Here is a 20,759-nt window from a genome sequence, read left to right on the forward strand (position 1 = left end):
ATGGCCATGAACATTGGGTCATGACCGAAAGAACAAGATCCCGGATACAAGCGGCTGAAATGAGCTTCCTCCGTAGGGTTGTTGGGCACTCCCTTAGAGATAGGGTGAGGAGCTCGGCCATCCGGGAGGGACTCGGAGTAGAGCCGCTGCTCCTCCACATCGAGAGGAGCCAGTTGAGGTGGCCCGGGCATCTATAGCGGATGCCTCCTGGACGCCTTCCTCGGGAGGTGTTCCAGGCACGTCCCACCGGGAGAAGGCCCACGGGACGGCCCAGGACACGCTGGAGGGAATATGTCTCTCGGCTGGTCTGGAAACTCCTTGGGCTCCCACCGGAGGAGCTATAGGTGATGTCTGGGGAGAGGGATGTCTGGGCGTCTCTGCTGAGTCTGCTGCCCCCGCGACCCGGTCCCAGATAAAGGAAGACGATGAGTACGAGTACGAGAATATGCACAAAATGTAGGGAGCAATGAGAATAAACCAGGCCATGCTACCAATGTTTGGCTTTCATTTGTTTACAATAGTTGAAGTAGGATAGCATCCCTGCTCTTTACCTTCAAAATGCCTCAAAAACAATAAAGTGGGAAAAAATTCAGAACTCAAGTCAGAATAAAATAAAGAAAAAGTTTAAAAGCTCAACTGTTTCTTTGATAGAATTGGTTTAACCCATCAACAGGTCCAGATTCGAGATTTTCTTCTAAAACAATGAATTTTCACACTGACACGATTATCTTTTCTGAAAAAAGACACCTACAAACCTTTGTTATAAATAACCTAAACCTTTACTTTGAGATGGGCTAAGCAAGGACCACCCCACCACATGCACAACAATTTGCAGGGCCTGACCTTTCACAATGAACTAATAGAAGTTTCCACTACAGAGTATTGATCTGCAAGAGTCTAAACTCATGTCATCCTCCATTCACATTTATTATGATTTATAGATGTTATTCAATGTTTGTAGAAACTATGCTTCTAAGAGTTATGCTCACATTGATTAGTACTAACTGATTAGTAGTACTACACCGATGTTGTACTGCTACTTTTACAGACATTAATTTGTACTTTAATCAATATTGTTCTACTTAATAGCATTTTATCATGAAAGAATGTAAGACTCTAAACTGACAGTTTTAAATCAATTGTGTCACTGAGCTGCATAAAAAATCACTAAAGTTCTGCTCTAAATAAAAAAATAAAAAACTTTTCTCTGGATAATCTAGATCTTTGCGTTGCCTCACACAGGGGACAAACTGATGTGATTCCTTTTTTTTTGTTTTTTGTTTTTTACAACTGAATAATAAAATGTGACTAAAAATGTAATTTCTTTGTAAGCCAAGTTAAATGTTTTGCCATCTGAAAATATAGTGTTACATTATGCTGTGCTTCTGTGTGGCTTGTTACTCTGCTCCAACATCTCATCTGTGCCACAGTGGGTGGTTTAATCTTTTATCAGCAACCAAACAGATTTTTCTGTCCTTTGGTATGGTCACTTTGACAGCTTCGCTTGTACAAAAACCATAAGGAGATAGCAGGCCTCACAGATAATCAGCTGAATGAGCTGTGGCATCTCAACAAAAGCCTTCATCTATAAAATATTCTGTCGCAGGGGTTAATTATAAAGTAACTGTTAACATTGTTACTCATATTGTAAGTACCGGGATTGTGATTTCTTCAACACTGTGCTCAGACAGCGATGCGTTGCTATGCTTATGTACCAGTCATGCATGCAGCATCTTTGGAGTTATGCAATTTTTAATGTTTCTGGCTGCCTACCAGTTAAATAGATTGAGGGTGTTCCTCTTGAGACAGATCTAGTTAGGCAAATGGGCTAAGTGACAGGATTTGAAGTAATGTTTGCAATGATAAAATAACAAGCATTTCAACTGCAAATACTGGGTTCAAGAGGGAGCTTGGGCTATTTTGTTTTTGCTTTTTATAACAGGAAAAGGACAGGTTTGGAAGCGGCAGGGCAGATATGATTTGAGTCTTTGTATAAAACATTAGACGTTTGTCTCTCAGACACATGAGACAGATTTTACAGTGTTAAAGTAAATATTATTTTCCACTTTCAGATCATTACCTTCTTCGGAGGACAGGTCTACACCAACGAGGCCACTGGGAGTGACGCCAGCCGCCTGTCCTTTGCCGGGGAGTACCTGGGTGGTGACGCCTCTCTGCTGATCAGTGACCTTCTGCTGACCGACTCTGGGGAGTACTACTGTAAAGTCAAGACTGGGGGAAAGTACCACTGGAGTCAGGTCAACCTCATTGTTCTGGGTGTGTTTTCAGACATATTCTCATGCAAACAAATAAACTCAGGTAGAGATACAGAAGAATGCACATGCAGATCCACAGACATGCCATTAGGTTATGAGGGAACTCATTTGCACTGAAAGAATATCACACACATACACATTTTGGCCTTATCATAAGATCATTAGCCTGGCACATTTCCTCCATCATGCTGACTGATCTAATGATTCAATTTGATGCAGACGGTGTGATTTGATTTTGCCTATGCTGTTTGGGTCCATTTGGATTGGTTTCTTGATGAGGTGAGACGGAAAAACATGGAAGGACAGAGAAGTGGGCTTGGGAGGATGAATTCAGTAACTGAGTAACACAGACAAGATATGCTGGTAAATTCAAAGATACTTAATATCCCTTGTTAGATAAATCATACAGCACTCTGAAAAAGTATGTGTCCCCTGAAAGATTTCTTCTTTCTCATACTCTTTTTCACAAAAATACTCTAAGGGAACAGAGAATACAGTTTTCAAATTATGATTTTAGTTATTACAGAAAAAAAAGTTATGCAAACCAACCTGTACCTATGGATAAAAGTAGTTGTCCCATAAATCTAACTGCTTATGCCATTCTTAGTAGCAACAACTGCAATAACTGGAGTAATTTATTGTGGTGGATTTTTGGCACACTCTTCTTTGCTGGACGTTTTTTAAATTTGTCGTCATTGTAGGGTTTTTGAGCATGAACCACCTGTTTAACGCCACGCCACATCATTTCAATTGGATTCAAATCTGTACTTTGATGTAGGCCTTGTCCACACGTAGGCTGATATCTGGAAAAACGAATAACTTTTTATGTGGTTTGGCCTTTCATCCACACATAAACTCTGTTTTACATAATTAAAAACAAATAACTATGAAAACTACAGCCAAAGTGGAGATTTTAAAAATCTCAGTTTTTGAGCCTGCGTCTGTCCATGATCAAACGGACATTTATTGTTACGGGGCATCATTGTCTGCGACACATATACGGGAGTTGGACAATGAAACTGAAACACCTGTCCCTCTGTGTGGGAGGTATCATGGCTAAATTGGATCAGCCTGGTAGCCAGTCTTCATTGATTGCACATTGCACCAGTAAGAGCAGAGTGTGAAGGTTCAATTAGTAGGCTAAGAGCACAGTTTTGCTCAAAATATTGAAATGCACACAACATTATGGGTGACATACCAGAGTTCAAAAGAGGACAAATTGTTGGTGCACGTCTTGCTGGCGCATCTGTGACCAAGACAGCAAGTCTTTGTGATGTATCAAGAGCCACGGTATCCAGGGTAATGTCAGCATACCACCAAGAAGGACAAACCACATCCAACAGGATTAACTGTGGATGCAAGAGGAAGCTGTCTGAAAGGGATGTTCGGTTGCTAACCCGAATTGTATCCAAAAAACATAAAACCATGGCTGCCCAAATCACGGCAGAATTAAATGTGCACCTCAACTCTCCTGTTTCCACCAGAACTGTCAATATACACGGCCGGGCTGCTATAGCCAAACCTTTGGTCACTCATGCCAATGCCAAATGTCGGTTTCAATGGTGCAAGGAGCGCAAATCTTGGGCTGTGGACAATGTGAAACATGTATTGTTCTCTGATGAGTCCACCTTTACTGTTTTCCCCACATCCGGGAGAGTTACGGTGTGGAGAAGCCCCAAAGAAGCGTACCACCCAGACTGTTGCATGTCCAGAGTGAAGCATGGGGGTGGATCAGTGATGGTTTGGGCTGCCATATCATGGCATTCCCTTGGCCCAATACTTGTGCTAGATGGGCGCATCACTGCCAAGGACTACCGAACCATTCTTGAGGACCATGTGCATCCAATGGTTCAAACATTGTATCCTGAAGGCGGTGCCGTGTATCAGGATGACAATGCACCAATACACACAGCAAGACTGGTGAAAGATTGGTTTGATGAACATGAAAGTGAAGTTGAACATCTCCCATGGCCTGCACAGTCACCAGATCTAAATATTATTGAGCCACTTTGGGATGTTTTGGAGGAGCGAGTCAGGAAATGTTTTCCTCCACCAGTATCAAGTAGTGACCTGGCCACTATCCTGCAAGAAGAATGGCTTAAAATCCCTCTGACCACTGTGCAGGACTTGTATATGTCATTCCCAAGATGTATTGACGCTGTATTGGCCGCAAAAGGAGGCCCTACACCATACTAATAAATTATTGTGGTCTAAAACCAGGTTTGTCCAACCCTTGTAGATGCGCTGACATCAAATGTACGACCATTGTTTATAGACTCGGCCGTACAGTGGAGTAAAAATTAATGCTGTCAGGGAGGTGCTGATTACATAGGTTCAGACACATGGAGTTTAAACGAAAATTCAACATGGAAGACTCACCACCCCGTCTCGTCCAATCACTCCTCACTGGCTGCTTCAATCAACTGCAGGTCCGCACTCCTCCTCGGCCAATCATCTCCCAGGGCATCACTTTTAAAGACCATCTGCATGGAAGACACCGCTCTTCTGCTGAGCTTCAACCCTCCACCACCCCTTCTCCACCATAGGCTCCCAACTCCTTCCATACCAAGGCCTACACCACCACCAGGATCGGATCCCAGGGGGGAAGACGTACCTAATCATAATCACATAATCATAAGACATTTATTCAAACTCATTTCATCCTCAGCGTTCACATCTTCCTCGGGGGTCCAAGTGCCAAATAAATAATCTTTCATTAATAAACTCTTTAACCGTCTTCTAGTTGTTTCTCCATTATGTGAGTTTTTCCAGGTTGAATTTTGGTTTGTTGTGTTTTACAAGACCTGCTGCTGCAACACACACTACTGTCCACACAAACATGTGCCTAACAGGAAGTCATGATTGTTTTGAAGGATTCTGATTGGCTGGTATAGGTTTCATTTTTGCAGTACACTGCCCCCTATGCGTCTAGAGGTTTTAAAACAATGCTCAGTGGCGTATTTCTGCGGGTTGGTGCGGATGGAAACCTTGCTGAAAAACCTAACGTGTGTACAATATTATTTTTAAAAACAATCTAGGGGAGATATTTGTGTTTTTAAAAACCCTGTTATGTGTGGACAAGGCCTAAATCCTTTCGAAATGCTTTTTTTTTGGGGGGCATCCAGAGGTGGACTTGCTGATATGCTTTGTCTTGCTCCATAACCAAAGTTCACCTGAGCTTAAAGTGCCTGTGACACGCTTTTGCCACAAATGCAGAAATTTAAATGAAGCATCTTAATGTTGAAGACATTGGGCAGTAATTGACATTATATTAGGATTAAAGATGTGAAAAAACAAAATAGGCATATTTTTTTGTAAAAATTTAAAAAATGTACAAGTCCAAAGTCACCCGGAAGTGATGTGAAAGGGAACTGTAGTCATTCATTGTGTGAGCATCAATGATAAACTGTTCTGGTAGAAGCCAAGTAATCATCACTAAAACATCACTAATATGGTGAAACAATGCATTTCTGGTGCTTGAAACATTGAAGCAGATGCTATAGCCACACTGTTAATCTTATGTGAAAAGATCGCGTAAAAAGAATTCAAATTCAGCTTCCAAAAAATTGGTTAATCACAGGTAATTCATAATTTAACAATAGGAAGATAGCAATGGAACCTACTTTTTTAGTATAAACCAGTTTTTTTTATATTGTATCTTTTTTTGTTCTTAATAAATTGAATTATCTTTTAAATACTAATATTATTAATTTGTGTCTAATATTAAAAATTCATAATCTGAAGCTTTTAAGTGTGACACAAATGCAAAAACTGCAGAAAACAGTATGGGGGCAAATGCATTTTCACAGCACTGTAACATGGCTTATCTCAGTTTGTTGGACATTGTGTAATTAAATTGGTCCATTATAAATACATTTAAAAAAAAGTAATCCATAATGAGTACTACTACCACACGTCTCATGCCTTGACAACAGATATAGCTCCACTGTGTTCAAGAACATGCAGCAAAAGAGGAGAAACTCTGCCACAAGATCCTGACACAAAGTCTGGCGGGATGAATGTGATTGTTCTCAATGTCAGAAAAGCAGGCGATTTAATAAAACATCATGGGAGATTAGTTCAACCACCAGTTATTGGTTTTCTAATGGAGCAGTCTGTTAATCCTCTCTCTCTCTCACTCTCCTCTCACTTCCATAAAGACATTCTGGTGACTTAGAGCCTCATTTTTACAAATTGCCTTCAGCTCTGCGGTGACACTTTCGCTTCTGAGAGGGGAGGAGCGTCTTGAGATTCTCCTCCCACACCCCCACGTTAAGATAATAACTTGGCGGCTGAACTTGTCGCTGGCTTGACATGAGACAGTAAATGCCAGTGGTTGCATTTGTTTGCTTGCCAGTGCATATAGCATTATGTGCAAGCTTGGTCCCTCATGCCAAGGTGTTTACTGTTTGCTCGATTGAGTGTTTGAATTTTTATGTGCAGATTTTGGGCTTTAGGAGTTAAACTTTTAGGAGTGAAACTTTTTTAAGGACTTCTGCTGCAGTTCAGCCCAACTCACCATGACAGAGCTGACAGATGCCCAGTGCTCCTCAATCAGCAGCTCTCATTATATTGCTTACCAAGTGTGACATTCTGCTTCTGACTCCCGAATATGTTACCATGTCAGAATTAGTTATTCACCAACTTTGCTCACAAGCAGCTAAAAAAGCAACCACCCACAACTCTACATGGCTAATTTGACAGTTGCACAAAAACACAAAACAGATACATAAATTTAGTCCACCAATCATCTAAAAATATGTCACTAGAGAGGGAGACAACTGTGCTCCATTTTCTTTTTATAGCGAAGCAGCTCCTCTCATCAAGAATCTAAGCAAAGCAGCTGTACGGACATCAGCAGGCTGCAGCTATGCTGCTCTGTGCCTCCAGCTGTGGCAGACTATGACCAAAACCATTGACCTGTGGAGTAAATATTATTACACCCATTCGTGGCCTGGTCTGGGGCCCTGTTTGTCCATTCCCTGTGGAAAACCCTTTTTTCATTTTCACCGGTTTGCAGGCAACAAGCTGAAAATGGTCGACCGACTAGAAAAAGACTTAAATTTAAACATATAGTAAATTAAACTACAGTCTATGGTGAACTCAAAATATTTCGAAATTATCTGCCATATCAAGCCACATACAGCACTCTCCATAATAACTTGCACCCTTGTTAAATATATGTAGAAAAACATTTTAAAAAATAAATGGTTGTCAAGATAGCTTGGTAAACCTAAGATGTCACATTTTTCTTTTCTTCCCATCCTGATCACCATGCATGACAGCAAGATAAATTTGGGTCCTCATCCAGCCTTATTTGTTAGAGTTCCATTTGTTAGTAATTATTACTCTGACTATAGATGTGGGACTAATTAACAAGCAGGTATTTTCTGTTAGCTATTTTTTGACCTATAAAAATGAACACATATCTGCTTTTCTGTAAATGGAAAGTTATAAGAAGAAATGGGCCTTTTATCGCATATTTAGAGATGCGCCGAGAAAGATGGTGAGTAGAATCAATTGATTTCAAGCTTGTTCGTCCATGACCGGTGACCTGCCTGTCATAAACTCAATAATCAGATATTTTCCTCAATTGGTGACCAGGCCATACTTAAAACATGCCTTGTTTAGGCTGAGAACAACTCTCTTCTGACTGAAATGTGTTCCTTGTGTGAAAAAGAATCAAGGTTAACTACATTTTGTTGCACCCTGGTATTTCAAATACAAGTACTTGGTCCTGGTCTGCAGCACAAAGGGGCTTTCCTAGAAAAAGAGCTAGGATCTATTTTGGACAGGTGATCAATCCATTACAGGGACAGACAACAAACGGCATTAGCCGGACTGGATTTTCACAGCAAAGTGAAAATATCACGGTCTTATGGTATCACAGTATTTGTACAAAAAATAATAATAAAACGGTGTAACTTGTTCTTTAATTTAAAAGAGAAAAGTAAGATAGTCCTGCTACTTAAAAAAAAACAACCTATTTGGTAGAATCTGAAACTTCTTTTGTAATGAGATAGTTAATGCTTGTTAATCCCTCCTTGTGTTCAACTTGTCCACTCATTCATTAGAAATTAGGAGTGGACTGATATGAGATTCTCATAGTATGATAAACCTGAGGAAAAATGACATTTTCACTGTATTAGAATGAAAATTTAAAACACATAACACAATTTAGATGCTTTTGTTTAAAACAAAAAAAGAAAAATTGTTCCTACAACATCAAAATGAGCTAACATATTGATATAAACCTATTCAGTTTATTAAAATAGCCCTGATGTCATTTCAAGACACTTCACAAAACAAACAAATTCAGTTTATATACAGAAATGCATATTTAAATCAATCCAATCACATAAACAGATTCAAAGCGGATTACATTGATTCCAATTTGATCCTAGATAGAAACACTGAAGTCAAGTTGAGTTTACTGTGACAATGTTCTCTATCTGAGGAAACCCATCTGATTGCATCAAATCACTAACTTTACAACAATCCTTCATAAAAAAAAACTAGAACAACTTTAGACATGCTTATGATGCTGTCCTTAAGTTTCCACACATAGACTAATCATACTTTTCTAGTATTTCTTTCTTGGAAGAGTGGGAAAAGTGTACAATCCTTCTGTCAACTAGATGACTCGTAGTTCCCGGTAACACCTCTGGTAAGGGCAGTGCTCCCCAACTCTATGCCTTAAACAGATGGAGAAAACTGTGGGCTCCAGCAATTTCTTCATTGCTTCTGGAGCTGTGTCTGTCGGCCTTTTGCTGCTCATGAATGCTGAGTGTTGCAAGTTTTTTGTCCTTCTTACCATTCTAACAATTTTGCACCTTCAGGTGACAAATGGTTGAAGGTTAAACAAACACAGGTTCCTATTTCAGCAGTGTGGCCTATCTACTGTAATGCTAGATGCAGTCTTGATTAAATAAGTCAATTAGGATTGTCTCTCGAGATATCCTTTTTCTAGAGCAAAACTACCCTGGGACATGTAAGTAGCCAGCTTTTCCACATGGTATGCCTGAAATGTGTGGCACATAAAAAAAAAAAAAGCTATAGTTGCCTCAAGGCACCAGAACAAAAATGTCTGAAGAGCAGGTGAACTCCACACAGCAAGGCCCCAAGATATGATTTCTACTGCCTACAATCTATCTGCATTGCTATTCATGGTTTAGCACGTAATTAAATTAAGGTTTTCTATTGCCTATCTTCTTCTCTTCTCTGTGATCCGTTCCTTATAGAAATTCTTGCTGGACTGTCTTTAAACTGAAATCAGGATTCATACATTAAAACTATTTTGTAAGAATATCTACTTAAATAATAATTCATCTTACCTTTTCACATACAGAGAATACTGTTACTACTGGACATCTTTTGAGTGGATTTAAACTTTTTTCTCAAGTTTTATTGTTAATTTTTTTTCCGGTAAAACTACCCTACATTGTTTAAACACACAATTAGTCTCAGTATCTTATTCTGCTGTAATGTAGCACAGTTATACTACATTTGATAATATTAAAATTCAGAATTGAATTAGTCTTATAACTTTTCCAACCAGGTGATCTGTATTACATTAAAAAGGACAAGGACATCTCTGTTTCTTTCTCAGGATTTAGAGATTTTTATGGAATTTATAATTGATGAAATTTAAAAATAAAATATAAAAAATGGATGGATGGATGATGGATAGATGGATGGATGGATAAAACCTAGTTCCCGACACAATAAAAAATGTGGTTTATTATTATTAAGTTGCTATCTACTAACTAATAATGAACTAAAACAGAATAAACAAAACAAACTTGAAGACTGAAAAAACAAAAACACTGACACAAATAGTTTGCTTTATAAATATTAAAAGGGGATACTTTTTAACCAGAAAATAACTTTCAGTGAATAACACAGCATTCATGTTTAAGGTTTAACACAGTTTATCGTTAAAGTTTAGATGTATAGCCAATCTTCAATTATTTTAAAGTGATCTGGATTTCTAAATGAGCAAAATAAGATTATTCATTTAAATGGAACTTAAACAAGTTCTGACTGGTGTTCAGATAAACCTCGAACATAACCGACAAGGTCATATGCTCGTATTTGAGATCTCTGGTGGAAATCACACCAATACGATGTTTGCTTTGGCTACATTGGTGGTCCTACAAGACTATAAAGACTGACCAGGAGAAAAAACATTTAAAGCAGGTTAAATTTCACTTCCATGGACCATTGGCTACACAACAACCAACAGCCACACATTGCAATAAGTATCCTAAAGATCATTTTTGTGTTAACCGATTTCAACTGATTACCTGACCGCTTGTTATTCACTGATTCTGAATAAAAACATTATTATACCTGGAAGTGTGCAGTTTTTTAAAACTGTATCTGCTATTTTTTATCAATTTTATTTTCTCTGGGGCACATATTTTGTTTTCCTACAGTGAAGCCCTCCAAGCCAAGGTGCTGGATGGATGGAAAACTCTTGGAGGGCAGGGATGTCAAGCTGAGCTGTAAATCCAGCGATGGTTCAGACCCCATTAGCTACAAGTGGGAGCGAGTGCTCGACAAAGGGAAGAGTCTGGGCAAGCTGCCAAACCTGGCGCTGATAGGTAAGAAAAATAATGCTTTACAAAAACTTTAAAAAAAGAAAGACAGCACTACAATGAGATGGTGTTCTGATTCACTATTCAGTCTCTTTGTCCAGAATGCTATGATAATTCATTTTTATGTTAGTGACATTTTTTTAGTCCAGGAGTGGGTTCTGCTGAAGTCACCTCTGTAACTCCACCTTCTCCCATCTTTACTTTCATACATCTGTAAACACTGGAACCTAAATCTGCCGAAGTGAACTTCAATCACCCGCTGCTGATCCTTTTGTAGCTTCACAAGAATAATTAAAAGTTACAACACTTGGCTCAAGGGGACACGTTTATTTTGTTTGTTTCATCCACTGATACTGCATTGAGTTAATATGTTTAGACTACTCTGATTCTCTCTCCACATACAAGAAAAAAGCCTAAAGCCATAAAATGAGTGCTATTTATTCTTTTCCATGAAATCAAACAACACAACATTGTGATTTGTGGTTCTGTTGGGATTATTTGTATTATTACGAGGATTCATGCTAAAAACTGGGATCTAATGAATTTCAAATGTCAAGCCGACTCAAGTGAATCGTAGTTGCGAGTGTGAAGGTGGAGTGAGCATTTTCTGCGAGTGAGGCTGAAGTGGAAAAAAATCTAATCCAATACATTGAAAGGGTTTGCGGTTATTTTCTAAATCGCAATCAAAAAACCAAACAGCAGATGAAGAAAAACTGAGTATTTGCCTCTTTCTCTGAGTTTTGTATTTGGTGGCACATGTCCAGACAAAAACCTTTCAGTTAATGACAACAACCAAGCGCCACCTGTTCGGTATAATTACTTTTCACGGGACAATAACACAGCTTCAGCAGCCATTATTTATGGGTCTAGTGAAAGCTAATACCGCTTGGTTGTCAGTGGTGGAGATAACTAAATATCCCATAGGGCCATGGGGCTCAGTCACCCAGTCAGATGTACTCCTGCTTCTTTCCTCAGGTCCTCTTGACTGTGATTGTCCTCCACTGGAGAATACCCCCCCCCCCCCCCCCCCCCCCCCACTCACCCACCCCACCCCACCCCCAACCCCTTCTTATTTCACCCCTGCTCCTTCTTGTTGATTATAATCCTATTCCCTGCTCACATATGACGTCTTGTTTTTTTCATCAGATCTGAAGAACCCAGAGATCGTCACCCTGAGGAATCTCACCCTGGACAGCACGGGTGTCTACAGGTGCACGGCAAGCAACGACGTGGGAGAGGAAAACTGCACCATTGAGGTCACGATGCAGCGTGAGTTGTGGGGGGGTACCTTGACCTCACAATTTTCACATTGCACAAAGCTGCCACACGGATTGATGGTTATTGTTTTAAACTGCAGCTGGAAATACATTTATTCTCAACCCTGCCTCTCCTTCTCGTCACCCTCCTCTTGAATGCAGTAAACTCTAAGCGATGGCCACTGGTAACCCCTACTGCTTCAAATGCCATCCCTTGAGCGTCCCCTGACAGGATCATGTGTGGGAGGGGGGGGGGGGGGAACGAGAGATCTAGGAGCTCAGCAGAAATGCTTTTCAGACCTTGGTGTCAAATTAATGCGTGTGGTTTAAAAGAAAGAAGTGAATCTTTTTCTGGTAAATGTGGATGTAAAATGATTATTAATACATTTAAGACTAACAGGGAAAACGGAATATTATTTTACCAGAGTAACTGAATTTTCTGTCATTGCTTTCTTCTTTTTTTCATCTAAAGATGTGAGGGATGTTGGGATGGTAGCGGGAGCAGTGGTGGGAATATCCTTCGGTGTCCTCATTGTCATATTAATCATCTGGCTCGTCTTCCGGAAGAAAGAAAAAAAGAAGTATGAAGAGGAGGAGACCCCAAATGAGATCAGGTTCAGTCATATTCTTTTCTTTTGTCACTTTTTTTTTTTTTTTACATTTGTACTGTTTAAAACGTGGCTCACTAAACTTTGGAACAGAATTACTTGCCTGTTCACGTGTTTCAGACATGTTTCTGTCTCGGTTATGTTAGGCATAGGCCGGTTACTGGCGTCAAGGTTCAACAAGGTTACAAACAATGCTGTTCCAAACCCATCAAAGTTTTCTATTATACTATCCTGTGGTTTTAAGTCATTTTAATAAGATGTCGGAGAAGTTGCTATGGTGACCAAATGTTTCTCTAGTGTAGAACAATTAATCGTTCCCCATCTCCCACATGTTGCTGCATGCTGCGATCAGCTGAATGAATTAAGGCTAATACACCTTTCCCTCACTTACAAAAGATACAAATTTGTCTCCTTTGAAACATTTACGATCATCCACCCAACACTCATTAATGTACCGCTGTTTAAATACTCCAGATGGCAAGCTCTAATAATCATGCCTGTTAAGCAACTAACTGCAGGAAGGCCACCTTAGGAGATAGTTCGACCATTTAAGCAGCTGATATCAGCTTGTTATGCTTGGGCTATTCTGTAGAGAGTAGAATGCCAAAATAGTATTATATTCTACATAATAACCATTATTTTTTTTATTTTCTGCTTAATGTAATGGCTGTATAGGCTATATTTCTTCTTACGAATATGTGTCAAATCCAGAACAATAGATAATTATTGATTACATTGTTAATAATCAATGTATTGCAGCAGAAGGAATCATTTTTGATTTTGTAATTTAATTAATACCAATTGGATCATGTTATCGAATTTAGTTTTTGAATATTTTTTATACATGCAGTTATACAGTGAAACAGCTTTATATTTACTCAGTGTTATATTTTGACAATCTCATGCACATGCCTTGTCTTGCATTTGATCCTTTTTTCTATTTTGCCTGGGAAAAAAAACTGTTAGGAACACAATACACATGATCCCTGTTCTCTGCATGGGGTTACCTGGATGTTTTTGTATGAAACTAATGAATAAAACCTCAAACTTGATCCATTTTTACCGATTGCATTCTATTTTTATTATTTAGTGTCTCTGGCTACATTAAAATGTATGAGCTCAACCTAAAATGTGCAAAGTTGTATTTGTTTCTGATGAAGCAAACAGTATAATTTCTGTCTTGGCATATTTGCAAGCGTTATCCGACTTTATGTAAATACCTATAACTTTTTTTTTTACAAACTTGCTGTAAGATTTTTGTCCTTTGTTAAAATAGTTTACTTTTGAATATGACAAGAATGAACAAGGAAAAGCGGTCAGTCCTTTTTAACAACCATGGGTCACCAAGGTGCTACATTTCTGGACTTTCTTAGAGTCTTTTATCATATCATGATAAAACTGGAGAAAAAGTTGATTTATTTGGGAAAGTTTTCATTGTATTTTCAGCAAATTCACACACTTCAAAAGTTATGTCAAGGGAACTAGTGATTATAGCAGATTGCATTATTACATGCAAATGTGTTTCAGACAACTCTGAATCTGGGGGGTATCTCATGAATTACATGAAGCCCTGGCAAACTACAACTCCCCTGTGCTTTAGATCTCGGAATAGTGTAAGGCAGGAGCACTGTGCTGTGTTGTTATTGTGTGGGGGGTTATTTTCTCTGTTTCAAGACTTTCTTTTTATATCTAATAAATATTGTGTTTATGTTCTGTGTTTCTCAATACACAGGGAAGATGCTGAGGCTCCCAAGGCCAAACTGGTGAAGCCAAACTCCCTATCCTCATCCCGCTCTGGCAGTTCGCGATCCGGTGCCTCCTCCACCCAATCAATGGTGCACAACAGCATCCAGCGTGGTCACCGCCCACGTCCACCAGCTGTGGCAGCTCTTAAGGAAAACGGACAGCCCCCAGGCTTCCCCCAGTCCCCTCCAGCCTACACTGCAGTGGTGCCCCCCAAAACGCCCGAGCCTCCTATCACTCCAAAGTTCAACTCCAGGAACATGTCTGGGCCCACACCCCCAACCCTCATGGTCCCAGCCCAGACCAAGGCCTTTCAGACTGTGTAGGACTGAAAGCCACACCGTTTCCTTCAGCCATGTAAGACTACAACCCCTCCCCGAAGCCTCGTATACCCCTCTCCCAAAGACTGAGACTCTTCCATAAACAAAGAAATGCAACTAGTTTAAAGGATGTAATTAAAAGAATCATTACTATAAGTCCAAAAGTACTTTTAATGAATGCATAATTTAAAGGGTAAAATATAAGACATGCTTGCCCCTACTGAATTAAAAAAACAAACAAAAAAAGCAGAAACCTGAGATGCAAAATGATCCCATGGCTGAAGGCTGAACTTTTTTTGCTGAGTTTTTCTTTTTGCCTCGGATGGCACAGAGAAGATCCTCGTGCATCGAGGTGGAAGGCGCCCTCTAGAAGAGCTTTATTAATTTATCAAATTGTAGGCTTAGGCATGCGGTCGAAGTGAGAATAGGAAACTAAAAACATACTTGTGTTCACTCTCAGTTATACAAGATGAATATAAGTGGGGCGGAATGAGGGGGAAAGTGGGAGACTGTGTGGGAAGCTGGGTTTTGTGTTTTTATAAAGTTGGAGACCAGGGAGGAGGGTTGATTCTCTGATTCGTGTCACTCTGCGCCTCTCTCTGTCTGCTTCCAACTACTTGCTCTAAAACCACAAACCGCTTTGCCTCCCCCATGGGCCTGGCCGGTTTTGCCCATCCATGTGGACAGGCACGGTGCTCGGCATGTGCATCATCCGCCTCATTGCGCTCGGTCTTTTGTGCTCTGGCAAAGGAACCCATGAGAAACCACATACTGACTCAGCTGACTCACAGACGCCTCATGTGCTTCACCGTTCAGCTGGGGTAGGGGGGGCGGGAAGGAAGACCTCAAGTACAAGGATGCAGCATTGATGGTAAAGTCAAATAAATGGACTTGTTAACTTTCCTCCCACATCTACATTGTTAAACTCTTGTACTGCTACCAAATATTCTGCTAAGTAATTTTGTAGCATTTATTAGCCCTATAGCGATACTTTAAACATAGGGGTAAGCATCTATTAGAATAGCTAATCTTTTCTTTTTGTTTTGTCTCTGTTTTCCTTTGTCTCTTTTTCCGGAGCAGTTTGCAAAACGTCAAAGACAACCATGTGTCTAATCATTTATTTTAAGAAGTGCCACCAATGCCTAGGACGGCTTATTATTTATTTTATTTTTTTCTGTTTTTGTTCACCAGCTACATTTCTGAACTGAAGCCAAAATCTGTTGCGATGAATGTGTGATGTACAAAGATGGTGGAGTCCATTATTTTCAGCCTCCTTCAGGGTTCATTATCAAACTAAGGCACGCAATTTTTAAATTTTACTTTAGTGTGTCTAAAGAAGGAGACCAAGGAGTGGGATTCTAGATAAATCCAACACTTTCCTTGGATCCTTAACAGTGGTGTGGCACTTGATTGTTGTTTCACCCAATCACCTGCTTGGTTAATGTTTGTCAGCAAGATACCCAATTGTTGTATCCTTTGAGAGACAAAGTGCAGTTTGACTTAGAGTAGCTGAAAAAGGGCAAGTACCCTCTCTAGTGTGCCTTTGCAATCCCTCTCCCTTTAGATTTTTTTTTACCATCCGCCTCCCTTCCTTGGTCCTTATCTTCAGTATACCAGTGGTTAATTCTGTTCACATGCAGCTTTGAGGGTCACCAGCAGGAGGCACTTGATATCACAAAAACCGCCCCAGTAACAGATGCTGCCGAGGGAGCGCCAAGTAGAGTGAGTGGTGAGAAAGCAACCCCATGCCACAGGACTATGTACTGTACATTCTGTAATCAGTCTTGTTTTATATTGTACATAAATAGATATATGCACACATTGTCAGTTCAATTGATAAATAAGGGTATGTCAGTAAAGATTTTCCTTTTACAGGAAATTGTCAAGTGAGAAATCCAAAGTGAGGTCAAACTGTCTTTTTTTCTGATGTAACCAATGACAATGAGATAATCAGTCTCCCTAATTGGAAAAAATGTATATGACAAAATGTGTGGATGTGTAAAGGAAAAATGCATCTCATCCATCATAACCACCTTCCAGATTGCCATATTTTTTCTATTTCTGAAAAAAATATTGAAATGGATTTATAGCCACTTGGGCAAGTTTTCACAACCTTCATTGTGTTAAGTCTTCACTTGTGAGTGACAGCTGGAATATAGCTTTAAAAATACAATAAAATTAATTGGATAGAAAATCAGCTCATTATGAAGAAATCTTTTAAGAAAGGCCTCGTCTTAAACTTTAGCTCAGCCAGAAGTTACAACAAACAGTCGAGTGTAGAACTCAGAATAAAGGCCAGGAACATTTTTCACTATTTACTTTTGCATTATTCTCAATAAACGTGAGGAGTAAGAGCAGAAAGTGTTAATTGAGCAGTTTGCTTATATTACTACACAAATCCAAATATTACTTCAGCATATTTTTCTTTTTTTATGTTTGAAAGGTTCTTTCTATCTCAGACATCATTCAGCCCTTTCAACTTACAATTATAGTTTAATGGTAACAGGGTCTCAGCAAATCCTGAAAATGTATGTATAAGGGGTTTGAGTAGCATTTTTTTCCGAGTACACAAAGCAATATTTGGTCATAGTTTCTCAAAATTTTAATTCCGCAGAATGGTAGATCCTTGTCCAAGGTTTAGCAACCTGAAATAATCCCTAACCTGAACAGATTTCCTCCATCTGGAAAGTTGGAGAAAATGTGGCTGTTCAAGTGCTCAGATTAGGACTTCTGCTCTCTAAAACTTCACATAGTTGTTTTATCATTTATCATTACATACTCCTCAAAGTTAAAAAGACAAGATAACACAGTTTTTCAGTAAGTCAGAAGTGTGTTGCTCGTTTTTAATTAAAAAATTGATACAAGAAAAGGTTCTACTCATAAAGTCTCTGTAGATTCTGTATAAGTTATAACGCTCCTAAAGTTAAAATATAACTGGACAACTTCTGACGACATCATTACCAGCAGAAGTCATCTACATCCTCGGCTAATGGTGTCATCATACTTTTTTGCGTCATTCATTAGAGACTATCTACAGCTTGGTACTTTTTTCCTTCTTCTTGTCCATGCAATACACTGATCTGTTCATGTCACACACAAATCCAAGTGTGATTTCTTAACCTTTGGAGTACTACTATCTGTGTAAATTTGCTTACATCCATGGTCAGAGCAATAATTTAAATGTTTAAAACAACTAGAAGTGTGAAAAACAAAGCTGTTGGAAGACTTAAGTTTATCTTGCAAAGACACACTGTTCTGTTTTGTTATTTAACATCTTAGAACTCCCATTTCCCCTGTCTTTGTACCTTTATGATGGATTTGGTCATATTTCAGTTCTAAATCTGCAACATCTGCCAGGAAAGGATGTGTTGTTTGAATTCACACATTGGATTTCACACATGACTTAACCACAGGGGTAATTGGGGGAAAAAAAGTTGTTTTTTTTTGCTTTGTTCTTTTTCTAAATTAACTAGCAACAGCGTGTCATATATGACCAAGGAGGCTACTATTTGTTCGCAATAGAGAAGGGTTGTTTGTGAGTGTGTGTACTAGCATGTCTGCGAATACACTTGTAAATGTGTATGAACTTGTATGTGTGGGTGTATGCATGTAAATTCAGTATTTGCCCCAGGGCCACACCCACACACTGATGTTGCCCATTTGATGAGGTCGAAGGATGCACTCAAGCAAGGCAACCGCTGTCTAAATGTACATGACTCCAGACTGGCAGTATTTATTTTAGCTTTTGCTTAGTTTTATATGCACATTGAATTTGGCTTCACAGGCAGCAGTCATGTTTTTGCTTGTGGGGGTGGCATCTCGAGACAAAGAGCGTTCATAATTCATAACTCATCAGCCCTGAATGGGAACTTGTGCACTCCTGCTATCTCCGTGCAGAATGCACTTTGTCCGGGTTGTATTGATGGCATCTCACCAAACACACAAACAGTTACAAGTTGTATATACGCACACATCAACAGGTGCACATATCATATGCGGGATGCATATGAGAATGCAGTTGTGTGCACTTGCAAGCACACCTCACAAAAGTTGACACCATTTGCACAAACAAAAGCCTAAACAAGCATTCCGTTATTTCTGCTCCTTCAGAATCAATTTGATGGATTGAATGTCTGGAGGTATTACGGCTGACTGAAACTAAATGTGGTACAGAATAGGACGTAGCATCACTCAGAGGACATTTGCACAAGAAAAGATACAGTAAGAAAACAAATGGACACTTGCAAGCACTCAGTAAAACAGACACTGCTATGCATCCTCAAGATCTTGATAACATATGCTGAAAGATTTTTTTCTTCTTGCTTGGGAATTTACAACAGTGGTACCGGGAAAAAGGAGAGTTATGACAGGATTGGCTCAGAGCCAGGGCTGTGGGCCCTTGTCATTGAAATTTGCTCATCCACAGATGAAAGTAGCATTGGTGGAGGAGGTTGGGAAGCAAGTCTTCCAGCTTTAAAATTCTCCAAGCTTTTTTGATGTGCTATCCAGCTTCGGCAAGTCTCAGACTCCCCAGTTTATGATCCCTCGCGCTACGTCCCTTTGTGGCCCAACAAACTCACTCGTTTTCCAACAAATGAATTTTAAGTCGCTTTTGTCAGTTCAGTGAGCACAGGAGGAGAAAGTCTGAACACGGCCCACAGCTGAGAGCGTCAACCCAACATCCAATATTATCCGTCAGCACTGCACATTGTGCACTTGTGATCAATACTCAGAGGTGCCGTTAAATGGTTAATGGTTATCCTGCGGTACGTGACGAGAGAATGAATCTCATGTAGCTACAGTGTTTTACATTGTATTAGTCACGTTTCATTTCTTATTAAAGCTACTGAGCAGGGCAATCTGTGGTTTGGCCTTGTCTGTCAGTATAAGAGAATGTGATGTATTATTGCTTTTTAAGACTGGATGAGGCTTCTTTGAACCTCAAGAAAGGTAAGAATGGTTCAGAGAGAGATTGCAAAAGGTACCTGCATGTCATAGCAGATTGAGCAGATGAACGGGAATGCTTTGCTTTGATGTAACATAACTGTAATCAACTAAAAGTAATTAAATGAAGAAAATCTAAAATTGTAAATATATTGACACAAAAGGATTTTTGAAGCTTTATTTTTGTCTTCTTTTGGGTTTTTCAAATGTTCATCCATGTACTTTGCACTTTTCTGTGTGCTATGCTCATCAACGGCGAGTGTTGATTCTGTGTGGTCGGCTGTTTCCTCTGGACCGCGTTGTTTCAGTGACAGAGGCAGACAGGCTCAGCATGGCTCAACTAAAGGGAAATGTAAAACACTTTTGTTTACTTTACTCTCATCTGTTTTCTGATGTGCATTGTCATTTTGGTTTTCTAAAACAATAAAGGACTTTTTTTTTGCTTTTATTTGTTTGGTGAAAACAATCCATGTAAATATCACAAGTAAAAAATGTATATTTTTACGACTTCTGAGTTATTACTCTTTCATTTGCAAATAAAATATTCAATCTCAACCTAACTGGTCTTTTGACATTTTCCTTTAGAATTAGAATGAGGGAGATTCCTTCAGTTATAAAATGGTGAATAATTTATTAGAGCTCCTCCTTTGCTGAGAGTGGTGAGTGGGAAGTGTTAAGGTCAGAGCTTTTATGCTTAGTAGAAACTTGTATGCTCTACGTGTTTATGGATGGGTCAGTCTGGTCTGCTTGGCTGACTAAACCAGAATTTGACAGCTGTCAAAAAGAATAAAATATGTTGTCTGCTTGTCACAGGAATCAAACCTGGAAGGCCAAATATGAGAAAACATGAATATTAGCAGTACGCCATTTCAGGGTTACACAATTCCACCCCTGACTAACAAGTCAATAAGGGTTTTTATTTGATCAGTTTATAGGTGTTGAAGATGTCTTATAGAAAGTATATCTGCATATGATAGTGACAACAGTGATAACCTTTTGAATTTAGGTCTGA

The 20,759-nt window shown here is 39.4% G+C and overlaps 1 protein-coding gene across 3 annotated transcripts in view; it reads left to right on the plus strand.

The window, feature by feature from the left end:
* clmpb (CXADR like membrane protein b) overlaps positions 1-20,302 on the plus strand; it is a 101,405-nt gene extending 81,103 nt beyond the window's left edge. For all 3 annotated transcript variants that reach the window (XM_047391716.1, XM_047391717.1, XM_047391715.1), the window contains 5 exons: positions 2,073-2,277; positions 10,715-10,882; positions 12,023-12,145; positions 12,605-12,746; positions 14,473-20,302. In XM_047391716.1, the coding sequence (XP_047247672.1) occupies positions 2,073-2,277; positions 10,715-10,882; positions 12,023-12,145; positions 12,605-12,746; positions 14,473-14,809 (975 nt within the window). In that variant the 3' untranslated portion in view covers positions 14,810-20,302. The remainder of the gene's footprint in view (positions 1-2,072; positions 2,278-10,714; positions 10,883-12,022; positions 12,146-12,604; positions 12,747-14,472) is intronic.
* Positions 20,303-20,759: the final 457 nt, after the last annotated feature.

The sequence above is a fragment of the Girardinichthys multiradiatus genome, chromosome 18 (assembly GCF_021462225.1).
Source record: "Girardinichthys multiradiatus isolate DD_20200921_A chromosome 18, DD_fGirMul_XY1, whole genome shotgun sequence".
NCBI classification, from domain to species: domain Eukaryota; kingdom Metazoa; phylum Chordata; class Actinopteri; order Cyprinodontiformes; family Goodeidae; genus Girardinichthys; species Girardinichthys multiradiatus.